At 41.9% G+C, this 23,102-nt stretch overlaps 1 protein-coding gene across 2 annotated transcripts; it reads left to right on the plus strand.

Annotated features, from left to right (window-relative positions):
- The first annotated feature begins 133 nt into the window (after positions 1-133).
- Positions 134-18,032, plus strand: LOC117141289. 2 transcript variants are annotated; one of them, XM_033304664.1, is made up of 2 exons: positions 134-194; positions 10,075-18,032. In XM_033304664.1, exon 2 carries the CDS (start codon positions 10,089-10,091, stop codon positions 14,055-14,057), a length of 3,969 nt encoding a protein of 1,322 aa, XP_033160555.1. In that variant the 5' UTR covers positions 134-194; positions 10,075-10,088; the 3' UTR covers positions 14,058-18,032. The 2 variants fall into 2 exon arrangements, with proteins under 2 accessions (XP_033160555.1, XP_033160556.1); XM_033304665.1 differs by lacking the exon at positions 134-194 and adding an exon at positions 432-599.
- Positions 18,033-23,102: the final 5,070 nt, after the last annotated feature.

Consider the following 23,102-nt stretch of genomic DNA (forward strand, 5'->3'; position numbering starts at 1 on the left):
CTCGCTCTCTTTTGAGTGCGCGGGTGTGGGTGACTGCATCCTTTGGCGGCAGGCTGGCAATTGGGAAAACCGAAAAGCCGAATCAGTCTACAGAAAACGCGTACGTGGTGCAGAAGTAGCCGCGGGTGGCTACCACAGCGTCGTTTTGGACTTGTCGGCATGATAAAATAAGTGTAACGCCCCGTACAAGTTCTGTAAGTTTCCAGCTGCAACAAAATCAAACCAAATCCATGAGAAGCAAATGAAAGCCAAACAAATGCAAATATCAATCTGCCGATTTACTGTGTGTCCAAAGTGTTTGAAATAAGTGACAAAACCCGAGGATTTGTAAGCCAATAACAATCAAAAAGTGGTGGCAACACAAACATATTAAATCAAGGATAACCAAGCTTATTTTGTATTTTTATAACCATAAACGCTGTGCTAAAAAAAACCCGATAAGTGCTTTAAACTCTAACAAACTACTTAAGTATTAAATAATTTAACATTTTGATACTAGCCTAAACATGCCTTATCCAAGGAGTTTTCTTTCGATGCGCGTATATTATCGCAAAACGTTACACTTAGGATTAAAGATGCTCTCTCTGGCCGGAGACATTGTGAGTCCCAGCTACGAAAACTGTAACCCAACATAATCCATCTACTGGATTTAAGATTATTGAACTATGCCCGCTTGCATTGGTCACCTAAAATTTTAAAAATTGCAATTGGCTTAAAAGAAATACAAATCAAAATAAATTCGAATTGGCAAATTAAAAATGTGTTTGCTTAATGCTTCCGAACGCTTCAAATCCCCCACATATACCGTGTGCAGTCAACGTTAATTTCCAGTTCCAAATTACCAAAACTAAAAACATTTCATTACAAAGATATATATGGAAACTAAATGACTGCATTTTTATCCCTTTCCCCTTAACTATACCCCATATGCATGTATGTATAGAACATTTAAAATGACTTTATACGAATTGTTTTATTCTGCTTTCATTTATAAATAATAAAACATCGTTGAGTAAGTGAAATACTTCTCATATATCTGATTTTCTTACATATTTCATATTTTGCATTTTATATTATATATAAAGATTATAGGTTTATGGTCAGATATTATTTACTATTAAAGTAATTACTTATACCAGCGATTTTTTTCAACAATAGGTTTTCAGGGCTTACTTTAAACTTATGATTATTATTATCATTAAATTTTCATAGACCATGTGCGTTGATTTACCTTACGCAATTTCCAATAAGTATGCTATATCGTTAAATCAGTTTTTCAAGAGCATGTGCGTTAAGGTTTTCCTGATATGCGCCAATATGTATTACTTTGTGTTCTAAAAGCCAGAACGCAAATGATAAATGCGATTTTTTGATGGATACAATGACGAACTCACACACACACACAGAGACAATGTCCAACGAAGTTGGTAAATTTAATTGGAATAATAAATGGCGTACTTGTATGTGTGTGTGCGTATGGTGTTCGCTGCTCTCTCTCTTTTTATGAAACAAAAGTGCACGATGCCTGATATAGGTGTCATAAAGTTTTATTAATAATGAAAATTGTACTAAAAACGAGGCCAGCCGGAATGGGACAATTTATTAAAAAGTCTCATTAGCTCACGGTTTTATCGCACATCGAGCATACGCCACGAGGTCCCCTTACGGGTGCTAATAACGTAAAAGCAGAGACGAGAATAATAATAATATGCGCCCGGCTCTGGGCTGCGATAAAGTAAAATTTTCGATATGGACATGATTAAAATGCCCACCCCGGTTACCACCACCCACTTTTTATGACATGGCAGCGGCAATAACTGGGCCGTCGGAGATTAAGTATTTTTAATGCGACTGACAATGAAAATATAAAAATTTCAACGATAGCAAACAGCGACGTCAGCAGGCCAAATCAATTTCAATACGAAGATATATATCTATTGATATGTGTTTTGTGTTTTGCATGTGTCTGTTGTAAATATCCAGCCGACTGATATTAAGTCACTTGCCATGTGCTCCTCCAGCAATATTTATTCGCTGAAAATCAATAAATTCCACACAGACACACACACTCGCAAAGCGAATATTTTTCTTTTTTTCTCATTTTCTCTTTGCGCTGGCGCTGCGGCTCATTATTAATATAAGTATATACTTGTATACATCTGTATGTATAAATGATTTTTTTACATTTTGTTATTTCGCAGGGCTCGTAGGATGGGGGTTGGCTTAAGTGTTTTTCTATTACGCCTTTTGCCCGAATTCCAGCTTGGCCAACACACCCACCCACCCACACACACACGCACACAGACTTAGGCCAACCCACCTCCCCAATATTATATTTGCTTTTAAATATTTTGATATACAGCCCAGTAACTCACTCACACACACACCACACGAGCACACTCACAACCAGGCATTTTCTCATAAAAATTTCGTACTCGAATAAGACGAAGTAGCTGCACACACACACACACACCATTCAAGCCACCCACACACATACAGAGTGGGCGAAATGTAACCCGCAGGCATTATGGGTTAAGGGCGGCGGAGAGGGGGTGGGGCCACATGGCAAAAACTTTGAGCAGCAGCAGGAAAATAATGTAAAGGATGTGCCAGGGCCACCATGGAGACCAAGCCGACTGTAACTGGAAAATAATAATTTTTTCTCCCTTTTTTCCTTCATTTCTCGCTTTCTCCGAAGAGCACCCACACCACCCAATCCACCCACTCCACCCCATCCCACATTCATCCCTCCCTCTGTATATTTGCCGTTTCTTTTGAGTGTCAGAAATGGAAAAGAAAATAATTTGATGGTTTCATAAACTCGCTTCGTGGGCCAAAAAGGAGGCGGCGGGGTGGTTCGCTTTTCCCCTGCCTGTGTGGGTGTGTGTATTTCTGATAAAATTGCAAACTTCTCCCCATCCCCCACGAACTTTTGTGTGTGTGCGAGTGTGTTTGAGGCAGAAGCTAGAATTTATGGAATTTTTCTGCTTTTGTATTCTTCTTTTTTTTTTGGTGAAAAGTTCTCGGACGATAGATTTTTCCTACAAAATATTTTGCAGCATACTTATGGGGGTGGCTTCTGCAAAATGTTCATCATGCCGATAGGGCAGATGATAAGGAATACAGTATCAGTCTCATTAGAGCCAAGGAAAACACTTGCCTTATTATAAACATGACTATTATAACCCCTATCCCCTCTCCTCTCTCCCCTTTCCCCGTATTCCACCCACACATACGCACTTGGACTAGTTTGTGTGCACAGCATTTGTCCTTGTCTCTGTGTTTGAGTTTCATTATTAATTTTCCTCGTTTTTTCATATTTTTCGTATTTTTATTTTATCACACACAAACGCACACATAAGCAAGGGGGTGGAACGCACACACACACACGCAGTTAGTTTATTGTACAAAGTAATATTTGATAGAAAAAAGTTTTAGTGTCCGACAGAGATGGAAATAGTTTTTGTTGGCTTTTCGCTTTTCGGTTGGTCGGAAAATAGGTTGTGTGAGCGTGTGTGTGTGTGTAGGAAATGAAAATGGTTGGGGGAAATTAATTTTTCACTTCGTGGCCCATGCGCCATGGAGATGTGAAAGTGAAAATGATGGAAAAATATCAAACGGTGAACGATTTTGAGGCCTTCGAAGCCTCTCATTACACGGTTTTCCACCTCGCACCCCATAAATTCATGTTTGTTTGCTATTCCTGCGCGTTCATTGGTTTCTAATGAGATTTCTTACTAATGAGCTGAGCACCTAGAAACTGCCAATGTTTTTCCGTTTTTTTTTCCTGTCGTTTAGCTTAGGGCTTTGTGCAAAGGATTTCTGTTGATACGTCAAAGAAGTAGGAATTCTGGGAAATTGTTTCGACACTTCCCATTTCGAACATTTCATGTGATTACGAATTCGGAAGAATTGAGGAGGTTTTCTTTTCTGCTTCTCTAAGTTATGGTCATTACCTTACTCAGATTACTCCAGTATTTAATTCTAATTACAGCAACGTTTTTGTGTAATAATGGTTAGTCGATTGTTACTTGAAATGTATATAAATTGTATTTGATTCTTTCCATGCAATTTTGAGTTTTCAAAAACTAATTGTAATGAGTTGTAATTAAAGGGACATCAAAGTAGTGTCCGTCTAACCACATAAAATACTCGAGCAGAATTTCATGTACTTGGTTGCATTTTAAGCAAACTAATTTGTCGCACACATTTCCCGCGGAAAGGCGACACCAAAACCCGTCCCCTCCGAAATATTCCTCCCCCGCACTAGCAGGAAAACTAACAAAGATCATTACCCTCGTGCTGAGGGTTGATTTCCCAGTCCAGCGACTCGTTATAATTCCCATTTCCATTTACATTTTAGAGTCCACGCATAATTTCAATTTGATTTTCATCAGAAATATTAATTGCACTTGGGCGGGGGTGTCCTGTCAGGATCTGCCTTTGAAGGCGTTAGTGTGACATATGGCCTCAAAGGGCGTATCAATCATAAGCGACATTTCGTCAGGACACGCTAGGCTAAGGGTGCGAAGTGGGTTGGGTCCAGTTTGAATTTAAATTTAATAATTACCATTATGGTGCCTAACGACCTGGGCGGGTGCTACGATTGTAGCTAGCCCATTTACTTCCTGTTTCTTGGCTAAAAAAACAAAAGCATGTTATTAAAAATGCATAGTACATAGTTATAGTTACTGTATAGCTACTTCTATTATTATAGTACTTATGACCATACATGTAAGATTAAGTGATTTACAATCAAAGTTATTGAGTTCATATAAAAGAAAAGGGGTGATGGGGTTGAGGTTACCATTCCACAATTCCACATAAATCTTATGGTTTCTGAACATAAGCTCACAATTAATTGAACCCATACCCACGTACCCAACTTATTAACTAAACAATAGTTGAAACGACATTTCAAGGCAATTACCAGACTATCCTCATTAGGGGAATAATTAGTTTAATAGGCTGCCATAAGATGTAGTTAAACAACTTGCATTGCTTGGCTTAATAATGCAAAGGCAATTGCATTTCGCTCTATAACGACTTGACCGCACCATTTGCGGTTTGTTTACATTCCGCCCACTGCAAGGACATGCGCCTACGAAAGAGGGGAAGCCCCTCTTTTCGGGCGGTGCGTGCGAGTGATTTCAGTCGAGTGACGGCGAAAGTGAAAGTGCCGGCACCGACCGACAACGTCACAGTGGACATGTGTGAGAGTGAAAGTCGGTGGAAAAACCTTGACCACGACCACGGCGGCGAGCAGGTCAATGCAGACCAGACCGAGTGGGTGGCCATTCGGTGGGTCATTCGGTGGCTCCGATCCGATCCGATTCGATTCAGTTGCCGACCAATGAGTTGCCCACTGCTCCGTTCCGACTGTTGCTGCTCGACCATTTTGCGAGCCTGGTTCGTTCAACCGGCGATTTTCCATCCACACTCGTACACATATGGCCGCTGCTCCACAAAAAAAAGAGAGTCACCTTCATCGCGCAGGCGCAGATTCCGAAGAACGCCGCAGGACGTTTGGGGCAAGTTACTTTCACTTTTTCGGCCTCTGATGTGTGTTGAATGCCGAGTGCCAAAAGAACGGGGGGAAAATGAAAAAAGGGGTGGCCAAGGTTGGACCCACACGCACACACATGCACTTGCAGCAGGCATGTCCTTCGATACACAAGTAACTGTCAATCCGTCAATTGGGCAACGCAAACAATCACTCGCCGTTTCTCTGGGGAAAGCGTGTGATTCAGATTTTCACTGAAACAAATGTTATTCCCTTCAGGGATTCGATTCAGCTCTGACTTGATCATAAATTTATTTATTTTTATGTTTCTGTTTTATTCTTGATACAGAATTGCTATATTCATGTATATGCACTTTTGTACTACCGAGTATTATTATAAATTATTCAAAATGCATAATTAATTTCCAGCCATTAATAAAATAATCACAAGCTGAAAAGCTGCAACTCTTTAATAGACTGGAAAAAAGGTTTTTATGTTCAATAGTAATAATATCATGATTATAAATAATTAAAATTGAGATGGCTTGACTGATTTTTTACAACTCAATTATAATTAATCATGAATAAAAACATATAAATCGAAATCAATTAAAAGCAGTTCGACTTCAACACCCATATCTTGTAAAATAAAAAAGACAATACATGTAAATCATCCCTTTACCAACAAGAATTTCCTTGGTTTTCTTTTTGAAAGATTCAAATTGTACTATATTCCTTTTTGGTTCAGAAACAGTTATACCCTAAGAAATCTTTTGTCATAGGATTCTAGAACCTTATTCTTCAAATAAAGTGCCTTTCCAAAGAGTTCCCTACAATACGTTTAGGTAATCATGTTATTAAAAGACAATTACAATGGTCCTTTGACAGTTATCCCTAAAAGGCATTCAAACTGGAACTGGTTACCTGGGTGGGGATTCTGATCCCTTTTTAGTCCGCAGAAGCCCTTCAATTAGCCAATTTCAGCATTAGGGAACATTGAACAACCCCCAAAACCCTTTCGGAAAATATTTATTCGATTCCTGACTACTCAAGTCAAGAAGTTTCAGCCTTTGTGACAGGAACTTGAAAGAAACCCAAAAGAAAATGCGACTCTTTTCATTGGGAGCGCATAAATTAAAATAACAAAAATATAACTGCCGGAACACCAATAACAACGATGGTGGCACACGAACTTCTGCAGTAGGAAAAACAAATTGAAAATCCTATCGAACAATGATAAATTGGCACGACAACAATAATATCGAGGGAAAACCATCCAAGTTGCGCGGTTGTTGCTCATTCGTGTGTCGCCGTCCCTTTCTATTGTAGTCGTAGTTGTAGTTGTAGTTGTGGTGGTTACTGAAAATTTCAAAAAAATAAAAGAGAGGAGGGAAAAGAAAACGAAAAGGGGCGGAGCAATAATGGTTTTCCGGGCAGCGCTGCTCAGTTGTCGCTCTATGGATTTTTTTTAAGGGAAATTCTATGATTTTTGATATTTTGGGGTGTTTTATTGAGGTTTTTTCCGTGATATGGGTAGGGACTGTGCATATGTGTGTGTGTGCCCGCGGTATTAAGCGATATGGAGGGTTAGGCTTGTGTGTGTCGTTGGGATTTTAGTATCATTGCTATTTGCTGTTTTGATTTTCAACCGGCAACTGGCAATTGATAGCCGATATTTTTGTTATTCCGCTGCGTCATGCGGCAGTTGACAACGAGCAAGCCACTTGGCAGGACACGATCCCGACACACGCCAAAGAATTTAAAAAAAAAATATAAAAAGTGCGCATGCGCAAAAACGACTTGCACCGCGCGAATATAACGAGAGCATCTAGAGATCACTGATCGAGAAAATAGTTTTTGAAAATGTTCGGTGAACTTCAATCGCAGTGACAATAAGAAAATTTAACGATACCAGTTCTTCGGATCGCGACACATTACAAAACGCACTTAATGAGTAGGTGGATATGCTATAATATAATATTGTGATGTGTTATTGAAAAGATAGTGTTAAGTGATCACATGAAAGTAAATCTGTTTATCAGGGAATTATATCTTAAAAATTAGTAATTAAATAATAAAATGGCTGCGTTCAAAATCTTATTGGAAAATGACTTGGAAAATATATTTAAAAATGTTTAATTATTCAAATCATTTGTTTTGAATATATGTATTTAAAAGTTCAAAGATTTTCTGTGTCCTGTATTAAGCTTTCAACTTGCCATCTTATGTTACTCTACTTTGAATTACTTCTGAAATTCCATCAAATATCCTTGCCAGGACCAAAACCAATCCAACGTTATTGGTTTTCCCTTGGCCGGTGTCAAGATTGTGTTCGGAGTCCTTCAGCCCCCGCATCCAAAACTTGGTTGATATGTTGGTTTGCCAAATTAGCCGCTTCCCTTGCGAAGTCTCAAAATATACAGTGCACACACACCCATTCTAGCCATATACATATAAATACCTAGTCGAGGAGTATATGGTTTTGTTTACACTCTGTTGGCATTTTCATTTCGAACATTTTTCTCGGGCATCCTCCTCCTGGCACGATGAGATGGATATAAGGCGGTAAGGCAGGCAGGCGGAAAAAATCAAATAAAATAACATCAAACTACCTTAGGCTTTATAAAAATCCCAGTCGAAACACAAGCAGCACTCGCACACCCACACACACAGACATCCATGCCCACAAAGATACTGAAGAGAAATGCGCACATCCTGGCAGGCATTTTTGCTTAACTCCTCAAAGTGGCAGGTCCGGGGTCATGGGGGGTTAAAAGGGATCGGGGGACGGGGTCGGTGGTTTTCGGCCTGAAGAAATTGTATAAAAGCAAAGTCAACAACAACTACAACTACAACGACAACATGTAGCTGGAGAACCAATTTCCAACCATGGAAACTTAATTTATGTCTGCAGCATAGTTGAGAATATTTTTCTTTTCTTTTTTTCCTGCTCTCTGCCCGCCACCCCCACCAGCCCATCAAACTTATTTCCCCCTACCCTTTGACTGCGCCTCCTTGGGGTTTCTCCTTTCTGCCTCAGCTCAAATAGGAAAAAGAATTTTCGGTTTATTTCGAAATTTTTTTCCCTGCACGGAAAGAAATTCAGGTCAATTCAATATGTACTTATACAATTGAAACCATATTATTACTGAGTAAAACCTATATTAATTAATAGTTGGTTTTTTATGAGTCTTAAAAATGGAATGGCTTATATAAAATGATATCCTTTCTTTTAATTATGTGCATAATTATTTATTGTATTGGAAAATACACATTAATCCTTGAGAACACATAAATGTTAATGATTATTTGATTTGGCCTCCCATAAACTTTTCTCCACGTGTATCTCCGCCTATTTTGCCTCCCTGTTGCCAGGCATTTTCCCCCTCACTTGCCCATCTCTTCCTTCCTATTTTCCTTTTTGCTTTTCTTGAGAATCAAATTTATTTTACCAAGTCATGTTGAAGAAAATTTTTATAAGTTTTATGCTTGACTCAAGTGATGGTGTTGGCCGGGGAGGCCAAAAGTGGGTGGCAAATCGCTGTGTGTGTGTGTGTGTCTGTGTGGTTGGGAGGCGCAAAAAGTTTTCTGTGTGCGGCACACAAGCACACCCACTGGCACACACACTCGCACACAAGAAAATAAGCAAAATTTGTATTCCTTAAATCGGATGACTTTGTATAAATTTTCGTGTGCGCCACAATGGGGTTGTGTGTATGTGTGTTAGTGCGTGGCAGCTGGGGCTCATAGTAAACAAACAAAAAGGAAAAAAGTTTCCTTCCCCCCTATGTGTATGCTATACATACATATGTATATATATATAATGGAACAATTTTTCATAGAATTTGCACAAAAATGAAAAAGTGTAGCCACAGCAAAATAGTGTGGGAGGTGGTAGGCGGTGGGTGGGAATAATGATTATGCGGCAGAGGCAGCAGAAGGCGGACAGAAGCAGAAAAATGAAATTAAGCGCATACGGAAATGAGACACAAATATTCTGCGTGTGTGTGTGTGCGGACTTATGCGAGTGTGTGTGTGTGCAGGAGAAATATTTGAGTGGCATTCAGTTGTAGCCCAACTAAAATTGAATGGAATCCTTGGCCAAATATTCTGCGTTCCTTTTTCCTTTTGCAAAAATAATGCGATCTAAGCCTCAGTTCATTCGTTGTGTACACTGGAAAAGAGGAAAGGGACTTGTGAATATGTGGATTACCATAACCATACTATTTCCTATTGTTGAAAAGATTATACAGATAGAAAAGACATTTGGTCTAACTATTAGTATTTATTGCCTATTAAAAATAAATCACCATTCAGTAGACAGTGTATGTGGGTTTAAGACTTCCATTGTTTACTTGTTTAATTTGTTTAAAATGTGTTTTTTAGTTATTGAAGCTTATCTTAATCCATCGCATATAGTGACTAAATGACATATACATACATGCACATGAATAACCCTTATATCCCATTCCTTATCGAAAAGACCGCCCGCTAGCATGGCTTCGACTTCAATTAAAAAGTTCTCCACTACAATGTTTCTCCCTTTCCATCTTTCTTCCCCCGCCCCGCAGTAATATCATCCAAAATGGCTGCATCCATATATGCCACCCCACCGCCAGATCTGAGCAGCGAGGACACTGCTCTCTCCGACGTCTCCAACTCATCGACACTCAACACGAACAGGAACAACCACACCAGCGGCAGCAACAGCAACAATCCACATGAAGCCGCAGGAGCAACACCCACAGCCACGTCAGCCACAACCAGAGGAGCAACAGGAGCAGGAGGAGTGGAAAGCACTTCACCCGCCGACCATTTGGTGCCGGCAATGGAGCTGGAACTGGAGCCGAAGCCAGCGGGAAGCGGAGCCAATGAGGCGGACCAATTGGAGGAGGCAGAGGATGGACGCAAGGATGTGGATGCGGAGGAGGAGGTGGGCGATGCCAACATGGCCACCATGGCAGCAGCCATGCAGCTGCAGATCCTGGAGGCCCTAAGTGATGCGGCCAAGAAGCGACGCAAACAGCACAATCCCAGCCGCTTGGAGGCGCTCAATTTGAGTGGGGAACCCACTGGTGAAGTGGGTCAAAAGAAAGCAGACTCCTCCACCGTGGACTACGAGGACAAGTTGTCGAAGATGTTCCTTCCCAAGTCGATTGAGCAGCTAAAGGAGACATTCGAAATGCTGCAGCAGCAAAAGCAAGAGGAGGAGCAACCGGAAGCGGGAGAGGAAATGGAAGCGGAAACGGAAGCCATGGCAGACATATCAGAATCCAGCAAGCAGCGCGAGAATCCATACCACACTTACTGCAAGCAGTGCGGCGAGAGTTTCGAGACCGAGTTCAAGTTGAGCCTGCACATGTTGCAGGATCACGGCGAGGAAAGGTCCGGTGATCAGGATCCCGCTGACTTTCTGGCCTCCATCAAGGTGAAGCTGGAGCGTGCCGACATTCCCAGTCCGCAACAGGAGCAGAATATGCAGCACGACCTTACCAATGGTCATGGCAAGGACTTGGAACGGGAGCAGGAGCACTGGTTCCAGGCCATGCAGGCGCAGCACCATCCACATGGTCCACAAATGCCGCCTGCTTTTCCATTTCCACCGGAGGCAGCCTTGGGACCTGCTGGCTACCTGCCACTGCTCGGCATGTCCGGGTTTCCAGGAGTGGATGGTCTCAACCGCCCTCCATTGAGGATCTTCAATCCCGAGGCCTACTGTGAGCTGTGCAACAAGGAGTTCTGCAACAAGTACTTTCTCAAGACGCACAAGGCCAACAAGCACGGCATCTTTGATCCCGTTGGCGAATCGAGCTCCAGCAACACCTCCAGTCACCACAATAACAACAACAATAACATCACCAGTAGTAACAACAATACCAGTGCTCACCCCAATCCCAGTATGAGTTCCATGAGCCAAATGTTCCAGCTGCAGAGGGACGCTCAGGTGGCGAAACAGGATCCCACACCAGCCGGCGGAGCATCGAATCCCGTGGCCTCGGTGCACTGCGACATCTGTTCCAAGCGTTTCACCAACATCTTCGCCATGCGTCGCCATCGCGCCAAGCAGCACGAGGCACAACCAGCTGCCCAAGTTTCACCCAACTCCCAGACACCCATGCAATCGCAATCCCATCGAGGAAGTCCCAACGAGCCATCGCATCCCACTATAAAGCAGGAAATGTCACAGGATGCGGAGATCAAGCCCTATCAGTTGCCCGAGGGTTTCCGCGAGGACTTCACAATGGAGCAGGAGGAGCTGAGCTTTGTGCCACCACCCCGGAAGTTGCCCTCCCATCTGCAGCAACAGGCGAAGGATTCGAACTTCAATCCCGACAAGCTACGTCGCCTGGGCGTCCAGTTTCCCGACTTCTTCTGCGAGCTGTGCTGCCGGGAGTACGCCAATCGATACTTCCTACGCACTCACAAGTGGAAGCGCCACGGTCTGTTTGTGCCACCCGAAGACGTGGCACCACAGCCAGGCAGCAAGGATGAAGCCCAGATGGCCAGTGCTTGGCCCTTCATGCCACTCAATCTGATGCTGGCCAAGGCAGCAGCAGCCACCATGGATCAGCAGGAGCAGGAGCGCGAGCAGGATGCGGAAGCGGATTCAGAGCAGCCCAGTAAGAGGATCAAGTTGGAACAGGGACAGACACCGCCGGAGGGATACGACGAGGATAAGCTGAATGGTTCGGTGGTGGGCTTGCAGAATCTTCAGAAGCTGCAGTCCATGTTGCAGCAACTGAACGACATCAATGGCAAGCGCCCGCTACCCTGTCATCTTTGTGGCCAGGAGCAGGAGAATCAGTATACATTGAGGGCTCACTTGATGACCGAACATGCTGGCCAGATGCAACTGCCCATGCCCATACCGATTCCACTGCCCGACCAGCAGGCCCCACATCCCATGGCCAGTTTGTACCATGCCCAGGGAAATCCGCAAACTCCGCCGGCGCCAGGAGCCAGATCTCCGCCAGGTTGTGATCTGCGCTGCCAACAGTGCGATCGTGATTTCGCCACACCCCAGGAATTCAAGCAACATATCGCCGAGGTGCACTTGGGCAGAAACGGAGGCCTGATCGGAAGTCCCCTGCGCGAGGGTTTCTTCACACCCGAACGCCCAGTGGCGCCGTCAGCGGGCGGACCCGGAACCCCAGCCGCTCCGGCTGCAAATCGTCCACCTTATACCCTAACACCCACGAGCAGCTACTGTGAGATCTGCAACAAGGAGCTGTGCAACAAGTACTTCATGAAGACGCACATGCAGCGGATGCACGGCATCGAGATCGAGAATGGCGCCCAGATTGGTGGCGTGGTGTGCAACATATGCAACAAGGAGCTGTGCAGCAAGTACTTCCTGCGGGTGCACAAACACAACACCCATGGCATTATCGAGGAGGGATCCCCACTGCCACAGCCGAGGGGTCAAAATGGAGTCAAAGCCGATGCAGCCGCCGCCGTAGCAGCATCACAGCCATCGCAAGCGCAGCAGGATCAGGACCTCAATGTCTCACCAACCACTGTGGAGGGGAGTGGTGGCAGTTCATCCAACTCGTCCCATGAGGTGTGCCCACTCTGCTCTCGCCAATTCCGCAGCTTCAAGTGGCTGCGATCCCATCTGATGAACGAACACGGAACCGCCGGAGTGGAACGCCTCCGGGAAATGGACACCACCCAGTCCTCAACGCGCAGCAAGCCGAACAGCCCCACGCTCAAGATTCCCAACGGAAGTGGCAGTAACCCAGGAGCAGCGGGTGCCGGAGCCGGAAATACCGCTCCCAATCTCGCCCAGGCCCTGCAAAATCTCAATGCCCAGCATCTCTTTGGCCAAATGCAACAGCAGCAGATGCCCAAGATGCCACCACTTCCCTTGCCCGGAATGTTTGGCGAGCAGGCGGCCCGGTTCAAGGAGTACCAGTGCTCACTGTGTCCCTTCAGCACGCCCTACTACGCCTTCTTGTTCATCCATGAGCGATCGCATGCTCTGCTCAACAACGGAGGTGAGGGCATGGAGTTGCCCATGGAGACGCCGCCACCACAACCCTCCAGAAGTTCGGGTAAATCACGCAGCAAATCCAGCAAATCGATGGTGGCACCTCCTCCCACTAAATCCGAAGAAACAGAGCCTCCACTGGAGCCCACCAATCTCAGCACCTCAGCGCCCAAGGTGGCATCCCGTTCCCCCTCAACTGGGGCTGGATCTCCTCCCGCCTCCTCCCCCAAAGCAACCAGCTCAACTTCGCCCAAGATTCAACGCCGTCGATCCACTTCCAAGCCCCCGACGACGCCAAATGGATTGGGCAGTGCAACTGGTGGCCACCGATCGGCGGCCACCTCGCCCTTCGAGGGCTGCGGGGAATTGGCCAACGGCATTGGCAAGCCGGCCAGCTATGCCCAACCGGATGGGGCAGAGGAAGCATATCAGATGCAGGCCTTCCACCTGCAGCCCGCCGACCAGGACTCCGAGATGCAGTTCGCACCCGCCCTGGTCTACCTGCCCGTCCGCGTCCGGGCCTCGGAGTCGGCCACGCTCAGCTTCCGGCTCACACCGGCCTAAAGGTGCCACATGCAACAGGTATAGTGTTGCCAGCGTAAGTTCAACCCATAGAAACCAAAGAAGCCCCACAAAGTCACGGGATTGGAACACTCTGGAGAAAACTTTCGTTTTTTCGAATCCATTTCTGTCTTTAGCTCGAAGGTATGAAGATTACAGGAAATCCTTGAGTGTTTCGATCCCAGGAACTCCCAGACTCCCCCCCACTAAATAGTTAAGCAAACGAAGTTAGGAACTTGAACAAGACAAAATAGTGGAACTACAAAAGACTGAGTGCGCATATTAGTTGAGCTCATTATTAATCTTAAATATACAAAATCCATAACACAACAATCGATCAATATCTAAGCCCGAAATCGAGCCCAAAAGTTGACCATGTCCAACATGGCGCTGATCAAATCTACAGCCTATATAACAAAGAAGAACAAGTCCGTTTCAGCTGGCAGCACTATGCTAATCATCAAAATATGATAAATATACATAGCATATATTTTGATAGACGCATGACAAAGCATAAACCATAACATACCGCAACCTATAACATACATATATCTCTAGTGATTAACTATCAAAGTTCCTATGCGTAATAGTAATCTATCGCAATCGAGTTGCAGAAAATGAGAAGAGATGGTCGAAGGAATCTAAATACGTACATAGATTAGGCGAGGGGAAGGCGAAAAGTGGAGGGATGGATCCATTGGAAAAAGTACCATATATACCACTTAGAAGGATTATATATCGTAGTAGCAGCATAAAATCAAAATTACAATTATACATTTCTCAACTAGATATGAGGTGGGTTTTGTCGTGCTTAGATTAGGACTAATCGGTCGCGGGGATCGAAACATATATACATATATATATGGCATATATGTGGCGTATTAAAAATGCTATGGTAAAGCTTCAGCACAAACAAATTGCTCAAAATCAAAATCTTTATAGCGAAGACTACACTTTTAGGATGTTTTTAAACGACGGCCCTGGAGATTTTCACTTCCTTTAAATATCCTCTAGAACACACTCTAACATTAACCGCATCTGAACCAAGTTATATCCGAGGAAATGTCTTCACTTAAACATAATTCCAGCGCACAACGTGTACATATAAAGTTGTTAAAGCTAACACCATGATAGTTCAGATTTTGGGTAGTCAGATAGATGAAGGGAAAACTAATGCCAGATGGTAAAAATTAAGAACATTTAAACAACTCAGGGCAAAAGTACAATGACCATTAGTACTTTTTTATACAAACATATTTAGAGAAACCAAAAACCAAAAGCATACGCAAGTAAATATTAACATAATAATAAATTAAATATATTATGAAACGTTAAAAAGATAACAAGAATGCTACCTCAGACGGACTTGAAAACAATAATTTAAATAAAATGAATTTATAAAGAAAATCTACGATACCATACGAAACCCTTCAAGCTAAATCTAATTTCGTGTAGTAACTTTACCTCAAACAGAATTACACTTTACTTTATTCACAGTTCTAACATATATCCTATGATTTAGTTATCCATTCTAAGTTAAAACATTCCAAAGACAAGAACTAGTCGCATAAACAAACGAAAACCAAACCATTCTAGTCAAACGAATAAGATAAAATAGTTTTAAATGTAAAACAGGAAGCCAAAACAGATCGATCAACTCTTCAGTTTTGGGCGACGATTTTCGCAGATTATTTTTTAGTGTTTAAGAATTTGTTCTTTGGCGAGAAGAGTTGCCCAAAATGAGTTGATCGCTCCGAGATGAATTTGGATCGGCGAGGAACTATTTGCTATATTCAAAATTTCCTCTTTTAAAAACGTGTGTTTTTTAAAATGCTGCGTGCCTTTTAGCAAATACTTCGCCGAGTCCACAACACCAAAAAAAAATTTGAACTTTAAAAACGAAATGAAATTTTACATAGAACTACGAATATATGTAGATCCTAATTTTAATTTACCTTTCACTTATTCCTTAGTTATTATGTCTTACTTTAACTGTGTATATATGTATCGAATAAATGTCATGCAATTTATATTTGTTAAACTTGAGTTTCCTTTATGATTTCCATGTTAATTTCTGATTTCCCAATTTGTATGTACTTTTAACCCCAATTGAAGTGTGCCAGTCTCGAGTCCAAGGTCTTAAAAAATCTGTATCTTCAACTTATCGCCTGCGAAGTTGTCGCCGATAGGGGAAGACCCTTTTTTCTTTTGTTTCGAATTTTCTTCTTTTTTGAAAACGTTCCCATAGGGGACCTTCATTTCTCGGGGTGTTATATGCTGGTCCAACGCCTTGGCGACTTCAATTATTAAATTGCCATTTGATTCAATTTGTCAACAATGGCTTGAGAGCCTATCTGCAACTTGTTTAATCATTTTAAAAAACTCACAGGCAGCTGCCTCGTTCTCTTTCCTTTCAAACGCAACCGAAAACAGCACCCTCATAATAAAAAAAAGAAAACATAATAAGTGAAACTGTTTCCGGCTTTGGGTCAGGCCTTGACCAACCCCCTGATTAGAATGTTTGCATTAAAAAATACATCCGTTTGAATGGCTATATATTCCGTTGGAAAAAAACCTAAGCAACGATAACAAAAACCCAGCATGGTCATGTGAGGGTCAAGTTGGAGGGTCAGCAGCTGCAGTTTGAGTTTGAGTTTTCAAAAAAAAAAGGAAAAAGAAAAAGTTTCCAAGCCGGAATCCAAATCGATATTGCCATGGTTATTGATTCAATGCAGCCACCCCCCTCCGGGCGGTGAATCTCGCCCGTTTTGGCAGTTAATTATTTGTCACGTGTCCATGCAAATTTCATCTCATTGATTACGGCCAGATATCTGATACTTTTCCGACTGCCGTGCAATTAAAGATTGGCTCGAGCAGCAACCCCCTCGCTTTGGCCAGGGGATGCTGGCAAATTCATAAATATATATTTCTGCGATTTTCCCCGAAATGGGTTCCATTGAATTTTTATGGCAATTTGGGAAAATCTGCTGCCAAGAATTTTTAAGGGCGCACACAATGGTGCAAATGACCAAATGCAGCGCTACCCCATGGTGCATTTGCATCGATTTAAGGGTGTCCGCGCCGCTATTTGCATGTTTAAAAGTGAGCTGGAAAAATTGCGATTTATATAAAAATGGAATGAAAAGAGAAAAAATGGCAAGTGCCAAGGGTGATTTGGCAGCCACCCCATGCAAATTCTTTGTTTCCGCTGGTCTCGGCATTTTGGCAATTTTGGAAAACGATTATTTTTATTTCCCTTGATTTCGGCATGACTGCAACCACCACTCGACAGAGCGCACAAATTAAAAACGACAAGGATATGTTTTCTTAATCTAAAGCTAAATAAATTTTACAACACAAAACCCAACAACAACTTGCAACGTACCTTGAGCATAAATCAAAATTTTGTATGACCTTCGGTAGGGTCAGGCTGCAAAAACCAAAAGAAAATCAAAAAATACAATTTTAGTAGCGCTAAGCAAGAAAACAAAAGCAAAAAGCAAAAATCGAAAATCAAAAAATTACTTTCTTTATAAATATTTTAGTTGTAGGCTTAAGTCAAAGCAGCAAAATGCATTGAGAAATTATTAATTAATTGATGTTGAAGTTGGAAGAAGAGAGAAGAAATTGGAGATAAATGTAACACAAAGACGTGAGAGCGCAAATCAAAAGCCACGAGCAAAAAATCAAACAAAATTAAATTTAAATTTAATATAAAACGAAACCCAAGAGAATAACATTTATTTAGCAATTGGCAAATGTATGAGATATATACACTTATATATCGATATATATATATATATTACTTAAACCTAAACAATTTTACTTTGTTATTATGTAAAACTATGTGTGAGTAACTTAAAGATGATATGAAGGAGAAATTGAACAAAATAATTTATATTATATGTGAAATCTGAAATGTGAAAGAGCAAAAGAATCAAAATCGGTGGAGAACCAAACATTTTTCATTTCATTGTAAGTGAGCATTTATCAAAATTGTATGTGTTTTAAATTGATTATATTGAATATATATACAAATACATATAAATAAATTTAAAAACGTGTCATTCTCTTCACGAGGGGCTCCACTTGACTTTCCTGTGACTTCTTTAGTCCGACTTTCCCGGGCCAAAAACGCACTCAGGTACAAGTGTCATCATCTCGGGCTTAAAAAGTGCTTAGGTCGCCCAGTGATTCCCATTGAAAGTCGACGAGGGACTTGCCTAAGCTGATTTTCCGACTCTCGAGACGGCAATCCCGCCCAAGTCCACCACACAACCCCTCGGCGTGCCCGGAAAACACGGGAAAATTTCAACTTTTCCGAGCTCTGACATTTCCTTTCAGCTTTTCAATATTTCCAAAGGAGACAGGGATGAGCGCATAGCACTCAGAAGAAATAGTTTCTTCTTTAAATCCTCGAATGTTATTTTTTAATGGCTCAAACAAACACTCTTTTCAATACTCTTAAATTCATTTCAGCCATTGTTAATATTTATAAAAATAATTATATTACTTTAACTACTCAAGTAGAATTGTTCTCTGTGCAAAAGTGGAGGGCGGACCTCAATGCTGCATCCCCAGAGAACCGGAGAAGTTACTTCCTTTCGCTGGTTGCTACCCCGAGCATTGCGAAATCAAAGTATGTCAATATTTGTATTACATGGGGACACTCACTGGCAGGAGCTACTGTAACTGTAGATGTAATGGGCGAACACAATGCCCGTGGAAATGTCTTATCAATAATTTTTGAAAAGAATGCGACGAAATCAATTCCGATCGGGGAATGAAGATGGGCGTCTGACGCGTGTTTCTGACAGCTCCATGGTTCCCTTGTCCTGTCGTTCTGTTGTCCTTTGTCCCAACTTCCTGTTGCCAAAAAGGCGAGGAAACCAACTTGTTCATAATTTCGAGGCAGAAGAGGGCAGAACACTTTCCACATAGTTTTCGTCGATGAAAGAAGTTCTGGTGAGTATTATAAACGAATAGTGCTACATAAGTTGGATAACTTTTGGGTACAGTTGTGCGGATTTTAGGCATTAATACACATAATTCATATACACAATAAAATGTTTATGTAACAAGCTTAGAGATAAAAGTATAATTTGAATATAACGCTTAGATCTCATTGACAACTACCCCTTCATCCTAATGCATTTTGGATGGAACCCATCCATCAACGACACCAATAGTTCCAAAATTCGAGCATTAAATTATAGTTTTCGTCGTTTTTTGAATTGCTTTGTGTGTGGAAATTAGTTTTTAATCGATTTGACAGAGCTTCACACGCAGGCCCACAAATTATATGCCTGAAATACTCATTGAACACCAGTCCAGGGCCAACACAAGGACTTCCTCCACTTACTCCACATGTGAGTGTGGGTAGCCGTACATATTTACGAGTAATTTCAACTCTCAATTAAATTGTTTAGGCGGCGCCAGGCGCAAACAACAATTTTTGTTGTCACCATATGCCATATAAAAACGCTTTCTGTTTTTAGTACCCTCGAAATGGTAGTAGAAGAGCATGTCGATTTTGAGCAAAGCATGGCAATACCTTTTGATTTAAGAAATAGATAAATGAATAATAAAATATTTAGACTAACATTTACTTAAGTAAGTTTAGTTTAAGTTGCTCACTAAATTGAAGGACGCTTTATAAGCAAAAGGATACTTTATATTTGATACGAATCCCTTCATCCATGTGCTTTTATGGGACTTCATTTCATTGACCGCTTGGAGTCCTGAGTCCTTGGAATGTGTCAAAAACCCCAAAACTTTGGGTCAACAACAACAGCTACAAACTTTAATAATTTAACTTATGGATTTTTCGGGCCTTTCGGAGTGGGGGTAAGTATTTGTTATTTCGTTTTCTCATTTTCCAAATGTATATTAAGACGCCGGATGGCGGGAGGAGAGAGGGGAGCTGGGGTGGGTTTTTCATTTGTTTTGCCCTGGCATATGCACATTAGTCCTGGAAATGCGGCAATTTAAATAAATGACGCAAAAGGACACGCACCAGAGGCGAATGGTCAGGGGTACCGGGGGGTAGGGCTGGCAGTAGGTTACCCTAATGACTTTTCAGAACGCGAACGGAATTAGAATGGCTTTTCTTTGCATACGTTATCAAAGGTATTTAGCATTTTTAACAAGGATTTTTTTTACATAATATGCTAAGCCAAAACGAGTGGAAGTGGAAATCGTTCTTGTATTTACTTGAATTTGTTTATATTTTGTGGTAAGCATTCTTCAAATGGAATAAATCATAACAATTTAGTATACTATTATATACATATAATCAATATATGGTTGACTGGACGTGATCCGTTCTCCAAAGGATTGGAAGTCTTTAAAGCTGGACAATTAAAAATCATGATATTGCACCACATTAATTGACAAAAGTGACATTAATGCCACATCTAATAATACCTGTTAATGATCATAAATTAAATCTTATTGCGTTGGGTAATTTCCGGTCCAATCAAAATTCGTGGCACATGCAACGCTACAACCCCCCATTATAGATCCAGATCTCTTATCGAACGTCGCCAAAAAGGCTGCATCCCTTTAATCATTTCTCATTTGCAGTCAAGTGAAGCCAAAGAAAGTAGAAAGTAAAGCATCGACGCCCGAAACACGGATTTATTTGAGTTTCGACTGCGTTTTGAGACTGCTCGGCTCGTCCTGGTCCTTGTCCTTTCAATTGGATACACACAGCCTCACTGGCATGTGCGTGAGTTCCAGAAAGGACTGCCAGGACTCGGAGTCTCCGGCTTGAGTTTGAGTTTCAGTTTTAGGTTGGCTGCGGAAGGGGGAATAGGTTGAACGGGCGTTGATGAGGAATAAAACTTGCCAGGCGAAGGGACACCAGCTCACTCACACACTCGTCGTGCGTGTGTGTGTGCGTATTTGTATGGTTACGAGGGGGAAAGGACATCAGCAAAGGACTAGCGGACGAACGGAAGCAACAAGAGGGCAAACAATTTCTTCCTTTTGGCATGAAAGTTGAGAGAAAAGTAAGACGAAAATTGTAATTTTCATCAAACGAAAGAAAAGAAAGTTTTTTGTATTTCATTTCAGCTTGACCTTAAAAGAAAATTACATGCTCGTGTGTGTGTGTACCGCATATATGTACAAACACATATGTACATACATGTACCTCTATTTGTGTGCGAGACTATCGAACGCAATTCCAAAATAAAAAGAAAAATTTAACGCAAAAGGCAAAGTTTTTTTTTTTGGGGGAGTGCCACAGCAAGGATAAGGTTGCGGGAAAATTGGGCGGGGGTCGGAGGAGTTCGGGAAATTCTATAAGCATGTGTGGGATGCTGAGGCTTTTGGCTTCTCGGGCTTCTCCGGTTTCCAGCTGGCCACCCGAAACGAGGGTGTCCTTTGAATTCCTGCGAGCGTGTGTGTGTGCTCTTGGGTGGGTGGAATGTATGCTAAAGTGAAAAGTAGTAAATTGAACTTTCTTCCTTCTCCTGACCTCCCCTCTCCCCCACCCCTCCCCTCCTGCTTGTGCTGGCATCGTTTTTGTATTTCTGTGGGCTATTTGTACTTTGTCTGCGTTCAGCACTTTTTGCAGTTGTTGCTGCGGCTACTTTTCCACTTTTCTTTTCACTTTCATTTTACGGCTGCTCACGGATTCTGGATTCCGGAATTTGGTAAAGGGAGTGGAATTTGGCTCTGGTTGGGGGTCCATTTGATATTTATCGCTTTGCAAATTAAAGTTGAGCCGCATAAAACTGGCGAAATTATTTATAGCAATAAATATTAAGCGATGCCCCACCATCCCTAATTTGCAGTATGAGAAAAAATGAGGTAAGACGACTGACAAGCTGATAATAAATTGAAAAATCTATCAACGGTAGCAGCCCCACTTTTCGCGGAGGGGAGGGGGTTCTGATGGGTAACTATCAGCTAGCTGCTGATGGAGTAGAAATCATAATGTCAAGAAGAAATCATAATAACAATACGAACATCCTGCGGCGTCCTTGTGCGAGAGAAAAAAATGCTGAAGAAAGTACAGTGAAAGTTACTACTATATCACAGTTTGAATTAACTAAAAAACTAAACTAATGTTTAATTGTTTTTATTTTCTAACAAGTTTGTTACTACTACCACTACCAACAAAATCCCATAAAAACATATTAACAAGTAGTAAAATATGACGCGGGAAAGAAAACTTTATAGCGATGCCCCACTTTATGTATATATAAATGATGACAATAAAATTGCTCTGCTCGCATGTGTGTGTGTGTGGATGTGGGAGTGTGTCTGTTTCTCTGGCAATCAGCCATGACAGCCAGGAATTCTTATTCCTGACCGCCCCCCGCACCACCCACAAGCCACCAAGCAGACCCCTCCTTGGCCATCACTTTCCCTGCAGTGATTTTGCAATGAAATTCGATGGCTCCGCCTGGGAAGTTGGGCCGATATAAGCCTCATTATGGAAAATCAATAGAGACGAACGTAACTTTAGACTTCGCCAACTACGGAAAAAACCACGAGATGGGCAAAAGAAGAATTGAAAGAGAGTGCACAGAAAATTAATGGATATTATATAAACACATTGTATGTAATCAATATTGGAATTTAGAATCTTAAATATTTAAAATTTTCGATAGAGAAAAATTCTAAGCCTAGAAAACGAATTGGTTTATTGAAACGTAGATCTAAGATCTTAAGATCTTTAAATTATTATGCGGACTTTATATCCAGCAATTTTTTCAGGTGTAGTTCAATGTTATGGACTACGCATTAAACAAAATTTCGATAGGCCCACTACCCCACATCCGCAGCCCCCCCTTAATCATGGGATACAGCAAACAAAAAAAGAGGCAAAAACAAAATTAATTAATTTATGTGCCAGCCGAAATTTTCCATGGCAATGGGGCTCACACACACACATACGCAGACAACCGTCTATTGATACAATTTTTCCAATTTCAACGCCATGCTGTAACAAGCGTCATGTTTTTGTAGCTGTCCTTGCTGTTGTTGCTGTTATCCTGTTGACAACAACAACTCGCACTCATTACAAAAACATAA

Source organism: Drosophila mauritiana, chromosome 3L, assembly GCF_004382145.1.
Source record: "Drosophila mauritiana strain mau12 chromosome 3L, ASM438214v1, whole genome shotgun sequence".
NCBI classification, from domain to species: domain Eukaryota; kingdom Metazoa; phylum Arthropoda; class Insecta; order Diptera; family Drosophilidae; genus Drosophila; species Drosophila mauritiana.